This window comes from Haliaeetus albicilla, chromosome 4, assembly GCF_947461875.1.
Source record: "Haliaeetus albicilla chromosome 4, bHalAlb1.1, whole genome shotgun sequence".
NCBI lineage: Eukaryota > Metazoa > Chordata > Aves > Accipitriformes > Accipitridae > Haliaeetus > Haliaeetus albicilla.
The window spans coordinates 19,455,139-19,480,211 of NC_091486.1; the positions used below are offsets into that span (position 1 = coordinate 19,455,139).

General features: G+C 39.1%; 1 protein-coding gene across 7 annotated transcripts in view; it reads right to left on the reverse strand.

Moving 5' to 3' along the window:
• The window catches only part of RBMS1 (RNA binding motif single stranded interacting protein 1), a 149,280-nt gene that overhangs the window by 61,887 nt on the left and 62,320 nt on the right, over positions 1–25,073 (reverse strand). For 5 of the 7 annotated variants that reach the window (XM_069781223.1, XM_069781221.1, XM_069781227.1 and 2 more), the window contains exon 2: positions 4,600–4,775. In XM_069781223.1, the coding sequence (XP_069637324.1) occupies positions 4,600–4,775 (176 nt within the window). The remainder of the gene's footprint in view (positions 1–4,599; positions 4,776–25,073) is intronic. The other 2 variants (XM_069781222.1, XM_069781226.1) reach the window with 1 other exon arrangement.

The window sequence follows — 25,073 nt, forward strand, 5'->3', positions numbered from 1 at the left end:
CTGCTACAAGGTTCTGTTTTTGTGTTCTGACCATCCTGGCACAGAACAATGGTCTGTCGTGGTAATTATATCACTAACTTTGTTACCTTAAACCAGCTGCTTTCCTAATTGTAATCCCATTAAAAACTCACATTATAACCACACAGTGATAATTTAAGGGGGAAGGCCTAAGTGAAACTGTCCAGAGCAAAAACAGATTTCAAAAATATCATATAGACTACAAACAGCTTGATACAAGCAGCACGGTATGAGCAAACAGCCTCGAAGGGAGCACACCAAAGGGTGGGCTGGCACGATGATTTATGCTGAACTGAATAGGGGAGACCTGGATTAAGCCTCAAAGCTTGAAATCTCATCCTGGGACTGGGGATTGTCAGGAGGATGAAGGGTCTGCTGTATCATCCTCATTTAATGATGTAAATGGCACAAAAGGAGATCTCTGAAGAAATTCAGTGTTACAGAGATGCCATGCTGCAGGCTAGCAAGCAAATCATAAGCAGGATGGTGGAAAGCACAGGGCTTTGGAACCATGTGGCTTGGGCATAAAGGTCATCTGCAGCAAAGCACAGCGCTTAGTGAGAGTCTGGAAAGCACCTAAAAAACATGTCAAAGCAAGTTACAAACTCCTGGCTGAATCTCCTAAGACCAATCACCAAAGTCCCTAATCACATAAGCAGCCTCAACAATTTCAGTGAATAACTGGAATGGATTTAATCTTGCATCTTCAGATCCAGATATTAAATAAGCTACAAGAAATGACTCTCTAACAGTCACCAAATAAGAAAGTACAATTAAAGCCTAAAAAATGTATTCATAAACCCAACACAACAGCTGAAGGAGGCACATCAAGCAAGTATCGATAGCCACACCATGGGAAGGGAGTACAATTAGGCATGGCTGAGGCTACCACTGCTCCAACCACCCTGTAAAACCAGCTCTTCGCAGCAGAGGTTTGCTCAGTACAGCAGAGCTCATGCAATGGCACTACATGGTTTGGGAAAAGAAACTGCACAGCCAAGTCACACAGCTTCCTGCAGGCTTCCCCAGATTGTGCTCATTGGCTTCTTACTCTAATTTCTCCTTTCCTCTGCTCTTGTCCTTCTATTTAGCTGATCGCTCCTGTCCAGCCTTCCACAGAAAAGATAATATCTGTGGGCCATTGCATCAATTGCTTTGCCTACCCTTACATACCTGATGGAAAGCTCTTATGGCCAGGACTGACTCATGTGTTGTCCCCCCGACACTCCGGGCTCTGGTTCTGGGTTGGCTTTCGACATCCTTGTGACAAACATAATACCTACCTTATTCTTCCCCACACTTTTGCCTCTGGCACAACTGATATGAAGAAATTTGTTTTCCCAATGCAGAACTGGAGTAGCAGGCTCAAGTTTGAACTATTTAGAAACATGGCAGCTTCATTTCCCACACAAAAGCCAATAATACTGTCTGAAAATAGCTGTACTCCCAGGTAAGCCTTCACAACAAAATTGAAATACACTCTTTTTATCTTGGAAAAGAGGAGAAAGCATCACCTAATAGAAAACTAGAAGGAACCAAGCAGATGAAGGTGGAGAGCAGATTTGTAGAGACTTATAATGGCAAATTGTGCTCTTGCCAGGAAAGTACTTTTCCACAAAACTGGTCAACATTTGCTAACTGTGTTCATAAATACTGCACAGCTGTGCTACAACAGGAAAGCAAGCCCAACACTTCTATAATTTGATAAGAGGTTTCTCTAGTGATTCACCAAAAATAATTAATCAAAATAAAAACATGGCAAAAATTAGCACTGCTAGCTGTCATGAGCAAGAACTAAAGCAAACATATTGACTAAAGCAAGGAAAAGACACAAGAACTCTGCAGATTCTTTTACCTTGTATTCTGAGGGATTATATTGAAAGCCATATTTCTCTACAATAACAATCACTGAAAATAACTTTTCAGTACAGTGTATATGATGCAAGTCCATGATGATCAGAGGGAAAATCTGTGCAGAAGGGAGGTTTTTGGCATTTGTAGTGACAATGATGTTTTTCAACCATTATTTCCTCAACCCACAGGTGGTTTTCTGTCTTCTCTGACAACAACCAAAAGATATAAAACAAAAGCCAGTGACCTTTTTCTGTACATCCACTGAAAACTGGTTATTGCCAGCTAGCAAGAGCATTTCTACAATATGCAGAGCCGCCTTTCTATACATTCTTAGCATCAAGCACTCCAGTGGACACCCTCTTAGGACGGCAAGATCCACTCTATATGGGGAAAAGGAGCTAAAATTACTCTAAAGCCTCCCTGTAAAATCTTAGGCATTTGGAAAGAGCTCATGAAAGTATTTCAGAGATCTGGAGTAAACAGCAGTTTCTTCATTGACTTCTATGTGTCCAAGATTTTATTCTCCATTTATTTTCTATGGTCTCAGCTTAAACAATGAACACGGCACATTAACTTTGGAGAATATCTTGCCCTCTATGTCCTAGAAGTTTAGGCAGATTTGTAGGAAGGAAACATTTTGCATCTCAAACTTTCCATAGTCTATAAAAGTGGATTACTGAGCTTTTGTGAACAAGGAGAGAGTGCTGTCATTTCTATCTTACTGCAGCATCAAGTTAGTTGCTAAGGGGCTACGTTGGCAAAGAAGCCTAAGGCTCTTAATAGATTACCCAGATTTTTGAAAGATGTTCCAAACCTAAAATTTCTGGACATCTCACTTGGTTCCTCAGCAGAAATGGAGAATTTTGAGACAGGGCCTCCCTTCTTCTTAAGACATTTAGGAGAGAAATATCTCACAGGAAGAAATGCCATGACCTTCCAAGTCTGTAAATTCACGTCAGAATTGATTTAATAACTTCATGGCTGCAGTTCTTGCCTTTTCTTTATTTGTAAAATTCATGCTGTTCCAACTACAATTATATATTGAACAGCAACAACAACAGAATCTCTGGCTATTTAAGAGAAAAAGGACCAGTTACAGCAAAATATTGAACATATTTTTTCTAGGATGTTCATGCACTGATTACATCTAAGACTGTGCAAACCAAAATGTCTTCAGAAAGAGATTAAGGAGCTATAGTAACCACTGCACAAATAGTAGTTACTGGGCAGCTCTAGTGCAAAATAACCTCACAACTCTGTCCCAACATAACATGAGTGCACAGGCCAAGGTTTCTTCATCAGTTCAAAAGACAAAAACAGGAAGGAAAAATCCACTTCTGTAAAACGTGCATTTGCAACTAAAATTCAAGTGATGAGAGGTCATTGTCGCATGGAAAGCTGTAAAAATGATTCATTGATAAATTAAACTTTTTACAGATTGATAATCTTGTTCTCTTTTCTGTAAAACACATGGATTTCATTTGCTGTTGGGAAAATGACCAAATGGAAACTTTTTTTCTTTCAAGACCCGAGAGCAAGTTGTTTTCATTATAATACTAAGATGACTGATATGTCACTACTGTCCTGAAAGTTCAAGTTTTGTTAAAAAAAAAAAAAAAAAAATTCTCTATAAATTAGATTTTTTGCAATATTCAAAACCAAAAGGCACCTCTTATAAGCTGGGATCCAAGACTTACAGGTTTCCCTAGCTATTTTGCTAACTGGTGTTGCGATCTTGGGCATGTGTTTTTGTATATTCCTAGTTACTTATCTGCTAAACTGAAATAAAATTACTTTGAGAATCTCAGACAGTAGTGTTATATACAAATCTTAATGATTTTCCATTCATTCAAGAGAGATTTGGGTGTTTTCTTACAGGTAATATTGAAAATTTAGCGAAATACTTTTGATTTCAAAATAATCCAGAAAGTGCACTATGAATTTCGGAAGTACTAAGGATTTTAAAAATTCAGTGAAACGTTTAAGAAAGGTGATTTTAAACAGTGTATAAACAACATAATTGCATGGTGTCTTGACATCTGACCCACATTTGAAAGTAACTAAAAGGCATGTACTGCTGTAAAAATTAAAAAAACAAACCCAAAAACTCATGCCAGCAAGAAAATCTCATGTTAACAACATTGCCTGAAAATCTTCTGCTAAGCCAAGTCTACCTGGAACTCCAGTGACTAGAGGATTCTTACACAGATTGACTATTTCTAATCATAAATACAATTGTGCAGTAATGTACAGCAAACATAAATTAGTGTGAAACTAGGACAAGCATTCAAATGCACACTGTAATTTACAATGATACAGAACAATTACTTGAGGAGTTTGTATCAACAGATTATCTTCGTAGTGAACAGAGAAGACCCCCTGTTGAAGGTTCTTAATAGCAAGTTTCACATTCAGGTGTTAATTTTCATTTATCTGTGAATTCAACAGCATCAGGCAGCAGTATGGGTGATCATAGTTTTTTTACTAAAGCAATGGGTTGCTCCTGTTCACCACTATACTTCAACTTTCTTTGCTTCTCCAAAGTGCCAAACACATTCTTTTCCTTCTGATTGCTGGGGAAGTTGAAACTTGCCATTGTACTGCAGTTAGAGGATTTTTATTTACGAATCTGGTTTTCTTCCCCCATAATCCAAACACTCAGTTTGTAGACCTCCTATAAGCTTTTAAGGTATGACATTATAATTTATATTTAAGCATAGTACTTACGGTTGGCATAATTTTACCAGGTCCTGATCAGTGGTGTTTGGAGGCAGTGCTCTGATGTAAAGGTTTGTTTTACTTAATTGATCCCATCCTGAGTTGCTGCTGCTACTACTGTTGTTATTACTGCTGGTGGTGCTGGGACTAGGAGGAGCCATTGGGTGGGCTGGTACAATGGACTGCTGCAAAGGAAAAAGCACGTTAGAGTAAACTATAGATAGCAATCGCAGCATGCATGTTAGCTCAGTTGACAGTAGCCTGTTTACCATTTGGAGCACTGTTAAACCTGTACGTAATTACTCATGTATTTTAAATACACCTGCTTTCACACCACGCTTGGGACAGGATTCACAGGCACATTCTAATATACCCAACCACCATCTGAAGCACGCTCAATGCATGACATAGGCTCAAATTATATCTAACCTCTGCTGAATATTACTCATAGGATTTTATCACTCTTCATTGTGGCATCAGATGTGAAAATGAAATAAGAGATATTGTTCCTCTAGGTTCCAGGAGGTATAAACTAAGTTTACATCACTATGACTATTTCACGCCATAAATGAATTACTGTGGCAGAAATTAAGACTATGCTGTTTCCTTAATCTATCCAGAAATATAAAAATAATTAGAAGCCTCTTCTGGCTTTTAGTACTTCACAGAATACTGCTACTGGTTTTTTTTAAAGATAGAGAGGGGACACAGACAGCTTAAGGACCAGACTTTAAATTAATTGTGAGCCTCAGCAGAACTTTCATACTGCCACTGATCTCAGTATTTGTGGATTATTTCAAGACTGTCAAGAAAGAGATTCTGTATAATGGCAAAAAATTCAAGTTTCAAAAGGAGATAAGCACATAAGCACTTCTACCTAGTCCTCAAGGTATCTAATGCTATTGTTCTTAAAATCAGGCCCTAATGGAACATAAAAACAGATTTCCTACAGAAAATCTGCAGCAGAGCTGTCAATCATTTGCATTAACAACAGTATAGCAGGACACTGTACAGCAAGTATTATGAATAGGTCTCTGGTGTTGTAAGAGAGAAATACTTTAACAAATATACTAGAGAACTAAAGTTGCCAGTAAAAGTCTTGTGACTACAAGGTTTTCACTGACAAAAAGAACTGGCTGCATGTAGCCCCTTTCCTGCAAAAGCCTGAGCCTCCACGGCTCAGGAAGCTCATGGCAAAGAACCGCCCTGTGAGCTGCAGAGGAAAGGCACAGTAAGGGGGGGGGGGGGGGGGGAGAATATAAAGTGAGATGTCAGTGTAGACTCACTTGTTCCCACCCCAGTGCCACCCTTTTCTTTGGACTAGTAGAAACAGTTGCGTAGCCACAGCCTGAACCAAAGAAAATTATCCTCCCTGATCTGGTTCACCACATGTGGTTTTGTGCTACGCAAAAGCTTTGGCTGTCACAAGGCAGGGAACAGGAATGTGTAGGCAGACAGAAGGGGATTACAGTCTACCTCAGTTTAAAGCATCCATGAAACTACAGCCTTAATACACAAGAAAAGTGAAACCATTTTCGAGATAACCTTGGGAAATTGTAATGAAATTGTGAGTGGGAGAAAAGTACAACGGCATGCCTTATATCAGATACTTTATAATAATTATGCATTTCTTTTTTGTGTTTCCGTAGGAAGGTTTTGAAATCTTCTAATTCAGCATATTGCAAGGTTTATTATGCAGCAATGATAGCCTGGAACAGCAAACTGCAACACTCACTATAAAATCAACATTGATATGTAGACACATTTTTGCTGCCTAATTTAATTGAACTGAAAATTACCAAAAAGAATGAAATATATTCCTGATCATTTAACATTTCAAAGTTGAGTATCAGTATTTCATTGCCATAGGGTTGGAGGGGTTTTTTGGTTTGTTTTTAAATAAAGATTTTTAGAAACATCAAATCTCTTCCAAAAGATTTATACTTGGAGTTGAAGAACTGATCTAGAATTTCTTCCAGGCGTGATTTAAAATGGGAAAAAGATTAAACCCTCCCTCCAAGTTTGTAATGGAAACATTGACTGATTTTAACTATGGCAGCACAAGTTGGGCTGTCAGACGTTCTGCTTCCAGTAACGCCAGGCAATTATTTTTAGGGTTACAAGCAATGCAGAATGACAGAGCAACTAGTTTCAAAACATTTTCATAACAAACTGAACAAACTTAGTCTGGCACGGTGCTATTCTCTTCAAAAAGCCTTCAGCGGAGTTCTCAAAATGCACACAGTGATCAAATGCACAACTGCTCTGTTCAAGGTTTTGAAACGTGCGCTTCCCTCGTGCATGCTGGTACAGCTGCCATAAAAGTCAACATACACGTACCAGTCTTCATCTTAACTGGCAATTACTATCGGAGACTAAGAGCCTCTATTCTGTTTTTCAATATCTTTGGTTTGGTTTTGCTTTTGGTTCTTACAATGTTTTTCCCTTAAAATCCTTAGTTTTCTACATTATGAAGAGCTGGAGTTTTGTAAAATCTTGTCACCAGCTGGCCGAAGGCAGGAGAGGGAAGAGTGTGTGTGCGTGCACGCGCGCAGGAATCCTAACTCTGTCTTCCTGTAAAACATAAACACTCCATTCTGAGAAATTTAAACTTTTATTTAAACATGAATATGCTCTAGTGCTAGTGGTCACATCCAAATATGATGGGAACGTAAATGTGATTACAGTTGTCTTCCTAAGTTTGCAGACAGAAGGTTTTTTCACTGCTTCCACAGAATCTCATACCTTTACCAGCCTTAAAGGCTTTACAGAACACAGATGCTGGGCATACTGCAGCTCTCAAACCCTGCAACCCAATGACACACAGACAACCATTAAAGGGCCAGTGACATCTTAAAGCCATACGACTTAAACATATTTTTTACATTAAAACTTAATTTTCAAATCTGAATCACTCTTTCCGCTCTGTTCCTCATCGATGACTACTAGTAAAAACTAAATTATAGAGGTCTCTCTTTTGTTCAAAGGGGCTTTTCTTTTCCAGTTGCAGTTGCTGCGCAGGGCTCATCAGCGGTGCAGAGCCTCGCTGCTGTAGCTGTGCTGGCAGAGCCTCCTACGCTGACAGCGCATGCCAAGAGAAGAGTTTTTCTGCTGGCGTAGTTGCATCACCTCCCCAAACAACATAAGCTAAGCTGATAAAAGTTCTCCTCTGCCGGCACAGCTGCATCCACGCCTGGGGTTTTGCCAATGTATCGATGTCAGCGAGGATGTATGACTTTTTTCCACACCCCTGGCTGATAACAGTGCTCACTGGCAAGAGGTTCTGCAGTGGAGACCTGGGGTTGTTTGTTTAGAAACAGCTTTCTTGAACATTAGCTGAAAGCTTTTTATAAAACCTGAAATCAATTTTTGAAAAGTTTTGTTTTACAAACTGTAGTCTCTGCTACAAATTCATATCAAAAGCCATTCTTACGATTTTCTCGTACGGACTTCACAACAGTTTGCAATAAAGTAACCTACATGAAAACATATTCATTAATTTTTCTTTTTAATCATTGCATCTTAAATTAAAACACTGAACACAAGTAGAGGAGGAATAAATCTAAGTAACAGACCATTATTTCTTGTGACAATATTCCTGTTCACAAGAAATATCACTGTCACACTGGTTTACCATTTCCTCTTTAGTCTTCACTCCCAAAGGTAATTAGCGATCATTCTTTCTCCACAGCAGTTTCTTTCCTGTCATCTTCAACAAATATCTAAGCAAAAAAGGCCAGTGACAGAATAATCATCCCGTATGCTGTATGATCACCCCATCCCATTTTGGAGTCAACTGTGAGGAGCTCCCAATACCTTTGCCTGATCTCCAAGAGATCTTCCCTCCAGCCTTTGACAGCCCGACTGCAGCAGTGAGAAAACCACAGGTACTCATTAGGAAAAGGAAAAGTTCAGTGATGGAACAGTCCTTGTGGAGTGCCTTAAACCAAGGAAAATCGCCTGCCTGCATTTTCTTCTCAATATAAAACCCAAACAGGAATAATCACAAGTGTTGAAAAACAACTGGAGAATATACTCATCTTTATATGAACCATTCCTGTCTTTCTTGTAAACCACTCTATGCTTAAGGACTGGAAATGAGTCAGAGCAGGATTTTGCTTGCCAAGGAGAAGAATCTCTTCACCGTCAACAGGAAAAAACCACACAAAAAAACAACACCCAACCAAAACAAAACGGAACAACCCTGAGAAATTCCTTTGACCTGGGAGTTGAGAGATACTGATGCTTGCTGCCTTCAGACTACAAAAGTCCAAGGAAACTCCAACAAGCAGATGATAACTTGGATAACAACTGTCCTAAAACTGAGTGCGATTATTATGGTAGCAATCCATTTAAATCTCTAACTTTGTGTTATAAAAGCATGTCTATGAAGTTATATAACATGCTACCATTTAATTATGAGTTCCTTCACTCAGCTAAAATTCCTGATGGGAAAAATACCGTGACTTTTAACAACAGAGTTAGTTCTCACACATCTACTCTACATTCAAACCATAAATTACAGCATACATTAACTATCTGATTTAGCCTGAACTGCTACTTGGATCATCTCATAGTTTCAAAATCTTGTCACTAGTGTTTGCCTAGCTTTGTTCAGGTGATTAAGCTTCAAGTACCTGCTCACCCTGCCTGACTTTGCCTAACCTCCCTGATTTCACTAAACAGCATTTTGAAACAGCACCTTCAGTAACTGGCATTGATACAAAAATTACCATACCTTTTTGTGGATGTGTGCAACGGTGATAAAAAGTATTAAATTACATGAATCTGGAAAATTTCTGGATTAAATTAGGGGGTGATTTTTTATTTATTTATTAATCTACTTAACACAAGCTTTATATGTACAACAGAAGCGAGAGCTCAGGAAAATAGATGCTACATCTCGTGAAGCAAGACACTGCCACACTTAGTGCACAACTTAGGAAATAGGAGGTTGTTTGGAATAAAATCATGTCCCAAGCAGAAAGAAGAACTCCAAATATTTAACAGAAATGACTGTTCACTGATGAAGACAGTTGCTTTATCACCTTCCTTTAGATGAGGAAACATTAAACCTTGATCACTTAGTGTAAGCCTGCAAACTGACAGCTGTAGTGGAGATGCCATTTTGAGTGTCCTGGACTGTTCTATTTCATGGCTTCCATCATCATGTCTGAAATGTTACGGGAAGCAAAACTGAATTTCTGGAGGCCTCTCCAAGTCCAATTCTCAGTGGCCACATGTCAACCAGTAAAAACAGAAAGATCTGCCGCTGCTGTATTCACATCTCCTGCCTTAGGGTAGGTTCTCCAACTGTTGTTCTTCAGTCTGTCAGCACTTGTCACAGGAAGATTCAGCAAGTCAGCTGCTTTCTAAGCATTTTCAGGATGATACCAGTATAAAGAGCAAAGAGCATCTCAGAAGCTGGGTCCTCCAAACTCCTGCTGAAAATCTCCTCAGGAGGGAAAATCCCTGAGACCTGCCCCCTTTTTCTCCTTTAAATCACCAACCTGAACTTCTCTTTGCATGGGTAAAGAACGTGGTCTTACAGTGACACTGCAAGAGTCAACAGGACTATTCTAGCAAGGGGTGTTTTACTGCACAAGGCTGAGACCACAGATATCGTATCTCCTAATCACACAGAGCTATTTGCACACCCAGGATCCAAGCCTATTCCATCTTCCTTTAGATAGTGAAGATGGGTGTCGATGCTCCAGCCACATGGAGCAGAAACAGCTAGGTGCTGGGAAGAGGCAGGACGCCATGGGTGGAGACTGGCATCAAGCAGGGACTCTCACTGTTACAAAATATCACAGACAGCCCAGGAGCACCTGGAGATCCAGCCCTGGGTTTCTCCCCAAAAGGTCTCTAAAGCTTCCGTATCTTGTCATGGAAGAACTACGCCCAAAATACTACATCTGGCATTATGATAATGATGGACGGCAATAAACAGGTTGAAAAAAAAAAACCCAAAAAACAAACCCAAAAAAACCCAACAAAAAAACCCAAGAAAAAAAACTCAAAACACCAAATCACACTGAACAGGGAAGAAAAAAAAGCCCCGCAGCTTCAATTTTATTCCTTAACACAAGTTTTAAGAGGAGCATTGCAAGATAAAAATAGAGGGTTATGCCCTTTTTCTTGCCTGTATGTTATAGCCAAGTCCTAGGAAAACTATTTTTCTAAATACAGATGACAGTCTTTGCCATACTAAAAGGAAATAAAAGGAAACAAAAACATAGATGGATATCTTCATGTATGTATGAAAGTAAAAAAAAAAAGTTCTTTTCACTTCAACTTTTTTTTTTAATTAATATTGTCTTTCTTCTCAAGTCCATTGTGCTTTAACTAATTCGAACCATCTTGCCAGTAAGAATGAGAAACATTTCCGGCAAAAATCCAGGAAAGCAGTCAATACACCTTTTTTCTGAGCCATTTAAGAAGCCCTTCCTCAAAATACAGAAAGGCGGGAGTGAGGTGCTTTTCTCAGCTTCCTTTTTAAAAGATCTTCATGAAGAGTGGCTCTATCAGCAATGAAACAAGACAAAGTCTAGCATAAACCACAGCTCAAATGATCCTAGCAGTTTTACCCCTAGACTATTCTGATTATAACCCAGGCTCTCTCCCCACTGACAGCTATTCTGCTTCCTTTTCCTCAGGATGGTGAAAGGACAAACTACCCTTCACAGTAACATAGCAGGACTAAACTTGTTCTCACCAGAACGTAACAATTACTAACAGCAGAAAGTACAGAAGTAAACCATTCCAGCTTGTTACAAAATGTCACGTTCCCATATTTTTACAGGGGATGGAACCAATACTATTTAGATTATACATACTAAAGCTTAATGCAACAGCAATCTTCTGCTAGTAATGAAACAAAGCTCTAAATCTATGTATTTCTTTGTTACAAAGACACTTGAAAAAGTGGGAGCATAATCCTGGCCACATTGAAGCATATGACAAAATCCACGCTGATGGTACCGAACAGTTTTTTCTCCAAGAATAGGTTTTTTTTTCATTATTATTATTATTATTATTATTACTGCTAGTACTAAAATAAAGATCTCTAACTTGAAGACGGCAGGAGAGGTTGCAACAACAGAGCAAGCAATGGATGCAGGAAGCTCCTCCTGGTTCAGGTAGTTCTTCTAAAGTCTCAGTGATAATGAAAAAGCATCAAAGTTCCCAGGAGCTCCCCTACTCAGTTGACTTTATCCCCTGTCAGGGATTTTTAAGTGCTTCACTGACTGACTCCCCTAGTCCAGAGACAAATAAAAGGTGCTGGATACATGAAACTAGCCACACCACAGCACAAAAGGTATCACAAAGGAGATAGACAGGAGTGCTGAACAGGGCTGTGTCCTGTTCCTTTGCAGATGCTGTCAACCCTTCTCCCTTCTACTTGCTCATCATGAATCACAGCATCCTCTTCCCTCTCAGTTGTATACCTGGATTCCCTGGACAATCCTCTGAAACAATACATTGGTACCATGCCCTAGCCATGACAGAATTATAGACACATCTAAAGCAAATTATTTGAGTTCTATTTTCTGAAATTTGAACAGGCTGCAGCAATCCAACAACTAATCTAAGTTAAAAGAATATAAAAAGAAAGTCAAGATGCTGAAGCACCTGAAGAAAGAGCACTTGGTACTAAGATCTACAGGACAAAAAAGCATGTACATGTTTTTGTGGTTAGCCCTTCATTGAGCAATAGACACAAAAGAATTCACTGCCAACTTCCTTCTTGACTCTAGTAAATATGCAGACCTATTTCCTTCAGTGAAACCAGCCAAGGCTTTTGCTCAGGATCCAGAGGAAAAATGGTACTGAATCTGTAGACTATGTTAAAGTCTTTGTTCCAGCCTGAGAATTCAAATTACAATTAGAAGAAAACACATCCACTTCCAGAGACTCAACTCACATACTAATGGGTTTATGCAAGCCTGTGAAAGGTAGGAAGTCCACCACATGACACTGAATACAAATAATAATTCCTCCCTTGCATTACACATCTGTTGGTACACGTTAATAGCAGGGTATAAAATCTTACAATCTTCTCCAGAACAGGAAACATCCAAGGTATCGTTGGTAGGAGAAATGCTTCAACTGAAACAGCAATTAACTTAGAAACTCCTGTGTCATGCAGTGGGTAAGACTAGACCAGCGATGGTCACACAGAGCTGGCAAATCACATACAGCTCACAAGCACTTCAATGGCAGCTCAAAAGACAATACGTACAGACTCTAAGCCAAAAACTACTCAATAAGCTTTTTGTATCTCAGGTTGTGTGATGGGAGAGGGGCCACACTGGGTCATATGCTAGCAGGAAGGTCCTACATAGTGGCATGGGCCATTTTTCCAGTAGAGTCCATGAAATGCCAGCAATAAGCACGTGGAAGGTTTCTTAGAGCATTGAAGGCAGCAGCTATGAGACTGAAGTGGAAAAGTGCAGAAACGTAGCATTTGCATATGCCTCTCGGACAATGAGTATTTCGGTGCTCACAGCGTTAAGAGGTTCAGAGATCCCTAAACTAGAAGGTCACAGTGGTCCCTTCTCACTGTATACAGGACTGCTTAAGCATTCATTAAACAGGAAACTCCTACATACTACCACCATTTCAAAACTCTTCAGGTGTCAGCTCAAAACGGATGAAAAAAATCAAAGAAAAAAAAAAGTATTCAGGTAATTGTTCTACTTCATGAAAGTTGTCAAATTCCCAGGATATGAAAAAGCCATCCAGTCAAACTGCAGCTGGCACATATAGAATTCCCATAAATAGTTTCACTTCTCTGTCAGCCATCAAATGTCTTGCAATTTTTTTTTTTAATTTTTTTTTTTTTTTAAAGGAGAAGAGGAAGACCCCAGGGAATTTCACAGCAGTCAGCCCAACTTCAATTCCCAGAAATATTCTGGAACAATTTATTGAACAATCAGCTTACAAGAATCTAGAAGATAACAAAATGACAAAAAAGCAGACAGAATAGATGTCAAAACCAGATCACATTAAAACAACCTAATTTTTTTCAGTACCAGTGCAACCAGCTTAGTGGATAGGACAGAAGCAGTAAATATCTAGAGATCTTGACTGAGACTCCTGACACCATCCCACGTGATATTTTCATCAGCAAAATAAGGAAATACTGCCTAGATCAGCAGTTCCCTTTCTAAGGCACTCTGGAGCAGAAAGCGAGATGTGGACTGGAGTGGAGCACAAGCTAAAAAACTCATTAGCTTCTCAGCATGCACTGTCATGGGACAGGAGGAAGCAGAGCAAAAGGCACACTGAAAGGCATCATTGATCCTATCGCTTCCTCCTCCTCCCCAGTCCTCAAATTCATGGTGCTTCTGAACCTTTTTGTTTTTAACCACTGTTTAGTAAGTGAAGTTACCCTAAACAAGACTGAAGATCAGAAGGTGCACTAATATTTCAAAGTAGAAAATACTGCTCTGGTTAGGATAATACAAAGTTCCTATAATTATTTTTTTTTTTTAGAAAGAAAAACTTAAAACAATCAGACATCTCCCATAATAAGAAATGCAAAGGAAAAATGGCAATTATTTTTTAACATTCATGGAATCTGGAAACAAGTATACCGAGATCTGAAAATAAATAGTATGTATTATCCTCTTACTGCATTTATAGTGTAATGGGAAGAATTAAAGTACCAAAAGCAGCACCACCAGGTATGACTTAAGTGTATGGAAAATGAGACCTGGTTTTATCCTGGGTATTTTTTGGGTCCCCTGCAGGAAAGTAAGAGACAGCAGGTAACCATTTCTCTAAGTGAATCCTGCAAAACTAAGCTCTGGCAGTGAGACCTTCCTGCATCACACAAGGCAGTTACTTCTGTTCAGAGGACAGACTCTTCTATTAGAAGAATGCAGATCTCCAGCTCAACTGCTGTTTTGTTCACCTTTTTTGTCATTACCTGTTGTGAACTTTTACCTCCAGTGCCAACAAATGGGACCACAGACAACATTCAATGTGATCGAAAACTTACTGTTTTCAAGTACTTCTATTTATGATGTTAAAATGCATATTTTTATGGGCGTAGGTAATTAAGTTTTTAATTTCATAGAGTAGTAAATATGCAACATTCATGATGCTCTTTTCTTAACAATTAAGAATGCCATCCATCATTGTATTTTGGTGGTTAGTCCAGCTAAGTCTATGTATCTCATAAAGCTGCTGTTGATGAGTCTAAATACCATGTTAAAAAACAGCACAGTACAGACACGTAGATACCTTGGCTTACGCAGAGAACTGCTTGAAGGTCTGAATTACAAAGACTGGCAGTACGGTAAAAAAAGTATGTTTGGCCGATCCTTAGTTCTTTAAAATAATAGAGAAGAAATGTTCTCTTTTGAAAAGTTAAAAACTCTGCAGAAAAGTTTCCTAAGTATTATGTACTGTTCTTCCATATTGTATTAGACTTCAGATTTCTGATAAGCTCTTGCAACTATTGTCTCCTACTTAAAAAGTGTCACAGGTTTCATGAAGCACATAGGAGAATTCTGCAGTTTCTTATTTCAGCTTTTTTTAAAAGTTATTTTTATAGTGTTTCTTTTTTATTCGTTGTTGTTATTTTCCAAACTCTTGGGTTTTTTCCCCCAAAACTACAGTTTCAGCATTCTGCTCATCTGGCTATCCCTATCCACGCTCCCTCCATAGACAGCAATTATAGGATAGAAACGGCACCGCATTGAAGATGCATGTCAAAAGAAGCATCTGCTTTTTTGGCAAACTCCACACTGTTGGTGGCATTGGAATTATTGCTATACCGTTTCTCACAGGGTTAGACCACAGATGGCTCTTTTGGCTGACATGGAATCCGCTATGTCATTTTCTGTTTATTCAAGTTAAAAAATAAATTGAAGAACTTGTGCCCGACCATGCATGAGGGAGTCAATTCCTACCAAAATCCCTTTGTCTACAACTGCTGGTTCCTTATGGGCGGTATACTACATCCAGTACAGCGGAAGCATTGTTACTCTGCACCCCTCTATTCTATTTTAAAGAAGAGAAAGTACATTCTTTTTGGCAAGGCCATCTCTCTGTTACGCCAGTATTTAATAGGTAGCCCAGTGCAGTATACCTCAGCCTATTCCTGCTTCTCCTGCTGCATTCTTTGACAACGCAGAAGGGCCAGTGCAGGTGGCTGGCTCTGTCCCTTTCTTCCACACTCCTAAATCTTAATCTTTCTCTGACTGACTATGCCCACTTCACTGCAGCCAGTATCTCCAGCTGGAGGAAAGGTTCCATGTCAGAAAAAACACTGTAGAAAAAGAAGCCAGTTTTGTAAGGCTTCATCATCAAGATTGAATCCAGATGACCCCATAAACAGGCTCTTTTGAGCTGCACAATTTATGCTTTAAAGTAGAGATCAGTTTAGATATTTTATCCTTCCTACTCAGTTGGCAAATGTTTTTCCTTTTCTAATTGTCTAATGCATTTCTGTGTCTCCAGGCCAAACTACTGTAGAGGTATCAGCAAAGAACAAGCCAGTGTAGATATACTGCACAAGTACTGCACAAAGGTTATTGTAACACTGACACCAAGAAGGTCCAATTCTGTTGCTCAGCAGCTTGTTATGTGCCTATGCCAAGTTACAGTTAAACCAGCTTTGGTGAGAATAGTAGCACCTTACATCACTTTCCATGGGAATGAAAGATTCCTCCAGGAGCTTTACAACAGGAAAATGCACTCCAAGCATCACTGCCCTTCCTAGTTACTCCACTGCAAGTATTTCCATAGTCCTTTATAGTATTTGCCATAGAAGTGAGGTCAGCATGATCTGTGCTGGGCTGAAAGTTCCCTTCATCTTTTTGTTACTCACTTCTGAAATTTCGAGAAGTGCCCTGGTGGTTCTTATATTCTGCAATATGATAAAATGCAGCAGTAACAATTCATTATAATCAACACATTGGAAGAAGACACACACAGCATTGCTGGTAAAGTATTAAAACAAGTCTCAGGTATAACTAGGAAAGCACATAACTAATTCAAGAAACACTAACAGTGCAGATTAAATACAATTTCAGGATTTCATACCCCATTGCCTTCTATACACTGCAGTCACATAAAAGGAAAGCATAAGATACTTTTACCATTACTTCAGCACAGGTTGAAGTGACTATCAACTAAATTTCAGCAGGAATGGAACTAAGAGTTTGTGCTAAATTTGTCATGGTATTTTGACATTCAAGGAGTCCATGGTTGAGAAGACCACGTTGCTGCAAGTGGCATATGTATACACACATACACACACACAACACATATATACACATATGGTCTGACACTGAACTTATAATTCTTTATGGCAAGGCGACCACACCTCCATAAATGTGATTCTCCCCCATGGCAAAAACACCAAACTGAACAGAAGCAGCCAAGTATTACTAAATTAGCAATGTAGCCGTTTTTAGAATGAGACCGAGATCAGTAGCAACTTTTTAAATAATCAGGCTCATTATGTAAGGAGTCGTCAGTTTTCTACACTTGCACACATTGGCCTAGTTCCACTCTCACCCAGTCATTCTGCATTCATTTACACAAGCTGAAAATCTGTCCAAGAGTTTTATACATTTCAACATTGTATAAAACTGACAGACCAGAAGACACAAGTGTATAATGTTGGCAAAACTTTTCAACATAGGGCTTTTCTACAGAGTACCAGTGAGCAAACTCTGCTTGGTTCACACACTGCAACACGTATACCAGTTTTCTTTGGATTTTAACGAGACCATGTGTAGCATGTACAAGACTGCAAATGAAATTTCCCCAAGTCTCCTAAATGACTCTCAAGACTCTACATGGCTTCCCAAAATAAAACATAGAAGCTCAATTCTCATTAGAAAAGAACTGGAGTTGAACATCATTGCTTTTAAAACATTTGCCTCTTGCATCATTTCCCATTCAAGGAGGGGAGTGTTGCAAACCCCACGCAAACCTCAGTACAGGCGCCTGGCTGCACTGCCCGCAGCATGGGTGTGACATGGCAGTAGTACTTACTAAAGATTTTCATTAATGCAACTGTATCAGTGCAGTTACGTGTGTGCTAACAACTCCAAGACAGACAAGCTGTTAGTCCTATTCTCATGGAAGGTGATGAATACCGCAATGCTTTAAGTATGCTTTATACCCAGCAAAAGTGATTTAAAGCAAGAGCTGTGAAAGAGCTGTGTGCAGGAAGACCTGACATTAGTGTTGAAGACAACTGTTCCTAAATTTTGGGGGCCAGTGGATACCAGTCAACTTTTGACATTTCTCAGAGATGATCTTCCACTCTTACACAGCCATACTAAAGCCCACAACATCCAAGCTTTTTGGCCAAATATTCACTACAGCATATTCAGCATAACTGGCATAAAAGGTCCATTTTCTACAGATGTATGACATAATATGCAGTCACACACAGGATGCCCTCTGCTCTTCAGGGAAAAGAAAAAAAAAAAAAAAAAAAAAAAGGAGTGGTCTGTCGTACCCAGAATTATTTGCACAACTTTCTCCTATGTAGCACATGGAGATTTACCCATGCACAGGCACCACAAAACAAATTACAATCAGTTTAGCATGACAAAAACAGCTATGTTTAACTCCTGGGAAAGACAGAAACAAGAACAGCTCATCCAGCTGACGAACAGTTCAGACCGATACCAAACAACACTTACCCTGCGGCTGCTATTACTACAGAAAATGCTGCTAAGATGGTACAGACAACTTAAGATGGCCCCAGCTGATCAGGAAACACAAGCAGCAGAAAATGTAGCTTGACAAGCAGCGAGAAACTATGAATGCTTCTTTGATTTGTTACCACCACCCTGCCCCTTTGCCCTTAAAAAGTGTGCATGTGTGAGTACACGCAGACAGTATAATGCACTTTCTACTTTTTCCTTCCACAAGCTTTTATGACCTGCTTTCTTGAACCTATGTGCTATTAAGAGTACAAGGAAAATGTTGACATTTGGACAACTTTCTCCTGGAAAAGACAAGGAAGTAACAATTTTTGTCTCTAGATGTCTCCAAATTCCTAACCTGTAACTGTAGCTTGATTTAGCTTCCTAGAAGTTAGAGGGAAGCATTCTTCTCACATTTCCAGTCAGTACGCCTTTTGCATCTCACAGTACTCAGTGATTATGCCCTCCGACACCTTTTTATCTCTCTAGCTAGCCAGTTTTTACACACAGGAGTAGAAAAAGAGCATTTACTTTGTTTCTTTAAAGATAGTTTCAGATGTTACAGTAATACACGTATCACTTGTTTCATTACCAGCATACTTCACAGAGAGATCACTTTTCCAGCACCATTTGAGGAAACAGGGACTAGGATACTCCAGAACACAATGCATAGTATAGTACAAATACTATTTAATCCCATTCAACTTGGATCAAGCAGGGCTTGGTAGCATTAGCTCAGCATCAGTCTCAACAGATCCAGGCTGTTTCTAGCAAAACTGTTCTGTAGTTGTTTGATGAAAGCCAATTCGGGCGGCACATCTACCTCCATGGCCCAGAGAAGTTCACTGTAGAAGTCTGTTTAAAGCACAAAGTTGCTGAGCACCATCTTAAGACAATCTGTAGGTGAAATCTTTTGAATTTTAAGCCATAACAAATAGGAACATGACACATTTAATTTAAAATTAATAGTCAGGGAATCTAACCAATTAGTAAATCTAATCCTCTTTATGCAAAGTTATTTAAAAGATAAATATTTTCCTAAATGCAAGTGATCAGGGGTGCACAGATGAAGAGTCCTTTCATACATTAAGGCAATTCACCACAATACTGTGAACTCAACAAATCTGGGGACTTGATGAAACGCAACAAGGAATTTGCTAAAATCAGCATAGCAAAATCCAGCACATGAGCCTGCTTTTATAAATAGTAGTTTGCTTCTCTTCATAAATAAGGAAACTAGTATTCCTTCAGTAGGATGAAATTCTCAGAGCTGTAAAGGTAGGCAAGATTAAAACTGAAGATTCGTCCATAAAAACTAGGACAAGATTTCCAAAGGGTAGGTAACTTCTGGTGGAGCTCCCTAGTAGATGCCTAGTTACACGTTAGGGATGATTTGTCTGTACTGACCTTTGATGGTCTGAACGTGGCATCGGGTCAACTAAGAACAGCACAGAAAGCTGAAATCTTTCAAACATTATTGATAGGGTGTTTTAACATAGAAAGTAAACTCCTGATAAAGCTGTGAAGTAGAAACTGCACTTTCTGCGAGATCTAGGATGTGCAGATAGGGAAAAGGAAAGGGGCGGTATAAGGAAGTCAAAAAGCTTTAGCATTGGTGGTTAGATCCGCTGGTCTGATAAGCTGGCTTTGGTGCAGAACCAAATAAAGAACAACGATGACTTTGCTGGCCCTGTTGGCAGCTCAGCTTTCAAGCCAAGCTTTCCCTCAGTTTGGCTGAGAAGACCAAAGTGCAATGGAGGCAATTGTTGGCCCTGTGTGTCTCAGCTTGATCAGCTCTGCATCTGCATCTGGATTGCCCCAAAGCGCAAGTGTGAGAGAAAGCAGAAGGGACGGACAGGAACGAAGGGGCGATGCGACTAGTGGCAGGCTAAGGACAACTGTGGACCCACAACTGAGACGGCAGTTCAAGGAATAGCTTGAGCTGGCACTGCTGCCAAAAGCAGCAGCCTTGCCCTCATGGCTGTTCATTGTCCCACCTGGTGTCTCCCCCTCACTTAAAAAACAAAACAACAAAACAACAAAAAAAAACAACAAAAAAAACAAACCAAGAAAGAAAAAGGAAGTTCAGACTGCTTCTTTTACCACTGATGCTGACTCATGAAAGTGGTAGCAAAACAGCATTAGGCTGTCAAACAATCAGGTATTAAACCAACTCTGGTTTTACATACACAAACTAAGACTACTGCAGAGAATACATGTGGTACCTATGTCTGTAACTAAGCCTTACAAGTAAGATAACAAGCAGCATGCACAAACCTGTCTGCTAAAACTTTGGTGAAATCCTGTGTACATACCACCTGCAGCAGTGCTGCTCTGGCCTTAGGGTCAGATTTTCCTTATAACCTTATCTGAAACAAACCCGAGTCAGTCTTTTCTCATTCTTTAATGGATGACGTTTTGGTAGATGCTTAACACTTATTAGATCCAATACTTTCAGACTGCTTAAAACATTCTATTTTCTCTTTACAATTGACAATCTTTTCCAAAATCCTTGTGCATGTACTACCAAGAAAACATGTGTACTTATGTCTGTTTTATTTATCACTTCCTGTTCTTCTTGAAATCTGGAATTTATATTTGAATAATGCAAACAGAAGAGCTATTTTAACTCACTTCCACAGTGCTCATCAATTTCCCTCGCATTTTGCCTTCTAATTTGAAACTTCAGTCTTGGTTTGAACCAAGAGATAAACTTTTTTTTTCTTGTCAACTACAGTTTTAACTCATGCAGCTAGTTTCTAACTCTAAGAGATTTTTAATTCTGAGAGAAAAGTGGGTTTAAGTGGTTAAGAATATCATTCAGATGTCTGAAACTCAAGCGACATGATATGACTTATTCTAAAATTAAAATGTTGGTGACTTCACAGTGCATGATAATTAATGATTCCTTTTACATCCAGAAACTTAGTTCTGAAGTTAAGTTACAAAGATTTAGCAACAGTATGCTGAGCAAACGTAGGATGCCGTTCCTTGGTGCATCTTAAAAGTTAAAGGAAGCAACACTCCAAATAGCTGCTGGGGTGAATGTCTGACTGCACAATGAATCATTTTCATAGATACTACCGATCATTGTTAATTCTGAAGTGAAAAAATACAAGAATTAGATAACACCTAGGAAAGCTTCCAGAGGTACTGCTAATACAACACTTTAAATACATGAGGAATTCAGCTGCCAAGATGAACCGGTCCTGGCAGCATAGATAATAGTCTAAGCCAGACGTATAAATGGTTGTGGCTAAAATCGCAGAAGTGATACAAGCAGCGCTCACAGCAGTCACCAATGCATTCTGAAGCCCGTGCAGTCAGCGCAAGCACAGCAGGCACATACAACTGCAGCACCTGCGTGAGAGAGCCTCCGTCTCTGGAAGGAGAAGGGACATTTCACTTGAACAACGTCTGGTGTTAGGTATGGCCAGAGATGATGAACACCATGTCAAACACTAGTCAGGAATAAACCAGTTGATTTGGGCACAGACACCAACTCATCCATAGCTTTACTAGTCAAGTTCTTGTCCTTGGTACAAGAATTCAGCTGAGGAATCATACCTCTGAATGCATCAGAAAGTTATAGATAAAGGAAATTACTTTTGATAAGTACACTTGGAATTGATAATAAACTTTAAAACACTGCAATGAAAGGGAATATGCCTGGCTAACATTTTAAGATAAATTAATCACTTGCCTCTACTTACTGCACAACTACAGTCCTGAGCAAACCTGCTTTCAGGTTTGCCCTACATTGCAGGCAATTTCAAGGAATTATATTTTTAATAAGAACATTCAACTCCACTTTTCTTAGCAGCAATCCTACCTTTGCAGCTTATCAATCTGTGCAACCGTTGGATGTTTAACACTAATAATCCTGTAAGTCATCATTAGTTTGCTACAACAGTCACAGTAAATTGAAGTTGAAAGACCATGCATTGCATTTCCTGAAAGAATAAACCGAATATTTGAATATATGCAATTTAGTTGGATTTCAAAATTAAAATGGGACAACAGAATATTGGAATAAGGACTTCCCAGAGGAGGAAAAAAAAAAACCCCCGAGGATTTAATGTAGTAGGAAAGATAAGGCCACAAAACCACTAAAGCTATCTAGATAAAAATTCTGCAAAATCTAGGCCACAGAACTTCATGGAGTTATTCCTGTTCTGAGTAATATTTTAACGGTTGAATTCTCCCTTTCTGCACACTAAACTTCTGCTTAGAAATGAAGACAACTATTGCAAACAGAAAAAAGGTATCTACTCTTTTCTAAAACTAGAGTTCTAGATAGTTTTACCAGTCCAGTTTCTTGCCAAAACAAACTCTGCCATTGTTATTGATCTGGAAATATCAATAACAGTATTCACATGAACATTCCCATACAGTGTAAAGAAACTACTCTCATGGTAAATGACAAGCAGAATTTGAATATGAAGTTGTATCATTCTGAATAATCTGCTCTATCCTGAGCTTTAGAGAGACTTAAGCGTATATATCTATATATGTATGTGTGCATGTGTGTATATTTTTTTTTTAAGGTATTTAGTCCTAATTGCTGTAATATTTGACCCACTTCTGGATGTTAGTACATTTCTACACAAAATCTATGGCAGGTAGGAAACTACTTAAGTTAACAAATACCTTTTGAAGAGCCAAACCCAAACAATTCACCTAAGATTATCCAAAATATCACTGACAGGACAACTTGAACTTCATGTCACCATCTTAATCCCTGTACTGTCATTGAATAAACTTTATAGGTGTGGCTGACCTGGGACTTTCATTATCACCCAAGACAATGACTCAACACAGAATTTAGTTCAGGGGAGGAAGAAGGTAGAATGGAAACCAGCTCTGAGGATACAGTAATTTTGAAAGAGTGTTGCTGGAGAAGTGTCACACCAAAAAAAGATCTTTTGATAGAAGGATAAAACACGCAGATAGGTTAGATCTTTTATGCCATCACCTTATATACTGGAACACAAAACCATACATTAATAATACTAAAATAACAATAAAGTTGCAAGTGAAACATTAAAACAGAAGGCACAAAATGGTCAGGAGCTTCAAAGCAGCGAATTCCCAACAACTCATCAGAATATGTAAAGAATGGTTACATGAAAAGCCAAAGTGCCTTTTCTAATGGCTAAACCAGTCTTCAGCCCTTAGTGACTTCCCTGAGACCACGACACTCCACACCTGACAGATCTAAGAACAGTATGTTTGTTGGCAATCTGACAAAGTCTGGTTCAAAAGTTTACCTGATTTTGTCACTATAACAATTAAAATATCAACATAATGCTGAAACAATTAATTACTTCTGTCCTGGTTTTGGCTGGGATAGACTTAACTTTCTTTCTAGTAGCTGGTATAGTGTTATGTCTTGGATTCAGTATGAGAAGAATGTTGATAAACACTGATATTTTCAGTTGTTGTTAAGCAGTTTTTACACTAAGTCAAGGATTTTTCAGCTTCTCATGCCCAGCCAGCAAGAAGGCTGGAAGGGCACAAGAAGTTGGGAGGGGACACAGCCAGGACAGCTGACCCAAACTGGCCAAAGGGGTATTCCATACAATGTGACATCATGCCCAATATATAAAGTGGGGGGAGTTGGCCTGGGGGGGTGGATTGCTGCTCAGGAACTAACTGGGCATCAGTCAGCGAGTGGTGAGCAATTGCATTGTGCATCACTTGTTTTGTATACTCCAATGCTTTTATTATTATTGTCATTTTATTATTGCTACTATTATCATTATTAGTTTCTTCATTTCTGTTCTATTAAACTGTTCTTATCTCAACCCAAGAGTTTTACCTTTTTTCCCTGATTCTATCCCCTACCCCACTGGGTGGGGGGGAAGTGAGTGGGCAGCTGCGTGGTGCTTAGTTGCTGGCTGGGGTTAAACCACAACAACTTCCTTAGTCATTTCCATCTTGCATTAACCTCCATAGGACTGTGGAATATTGTAACTGGGAATGGAGGCAGCTTCTAGGGCACTTCAGATAATCAAAAAGCCACTGCATTCTTCTATTGGTGCCACGGTGTGCCCTGAATTTCACTAGCACATTTAACCAACTGAAATTCTACATAGTGAATTACATCTTGGTATTCTTCATTGTAAAAGTTACTCAAGCTTTCAAACATGCTCTATAGCTCCTCAATACTGCAGGATACTGCCTCTTTCCTCCTTTCAAAAATTATCCCCAGTTCTGGAATATTTACATGTATTCATGCGCATTGCAAGTGTTGTTGCCCTAAGACAATAAAGGAACCATTATAATTTATCTTTTTGTTTAAGCTAAACATTGCAGAAATGCTTTTTTAAAAATCCAGTTTTGGTAAACGCTTCTCATAAGTAGCACCCAGAGCTACATCTCCTGAAGGGCTGAGGAAAAGCCAAAAGCTGTCCCTGTTTCAAAGGTTAGTCACTAAGCAGTTGTATTTAATACCCAACTCAAATGTTTTTCCCAAATTACACAGAAGTATTTTTAAATAAGCATAAGTACTGTCGTAATGAGGACCACATACGCCAAGTAGATTGGATGGAATAATATTAAAGCAATTTAAATACCATTTGATTCTGCTCCATGTCAGTCTAATACCAACCCTAGGATACACCAACTATTCATCTCAGGTTTCTCATTGAGGAAATTCAAAAGTTTTCTGGTTCTCTGTCTCAATAAGCACTTATTCATGTCAGTAGTCTCACCACAGGCAGTGGCACCGCTGGGTATGTAAATATGCACTGGCATAAGCAAGAGTCTTAAAATTCAGACCCACATTTTTAGAAC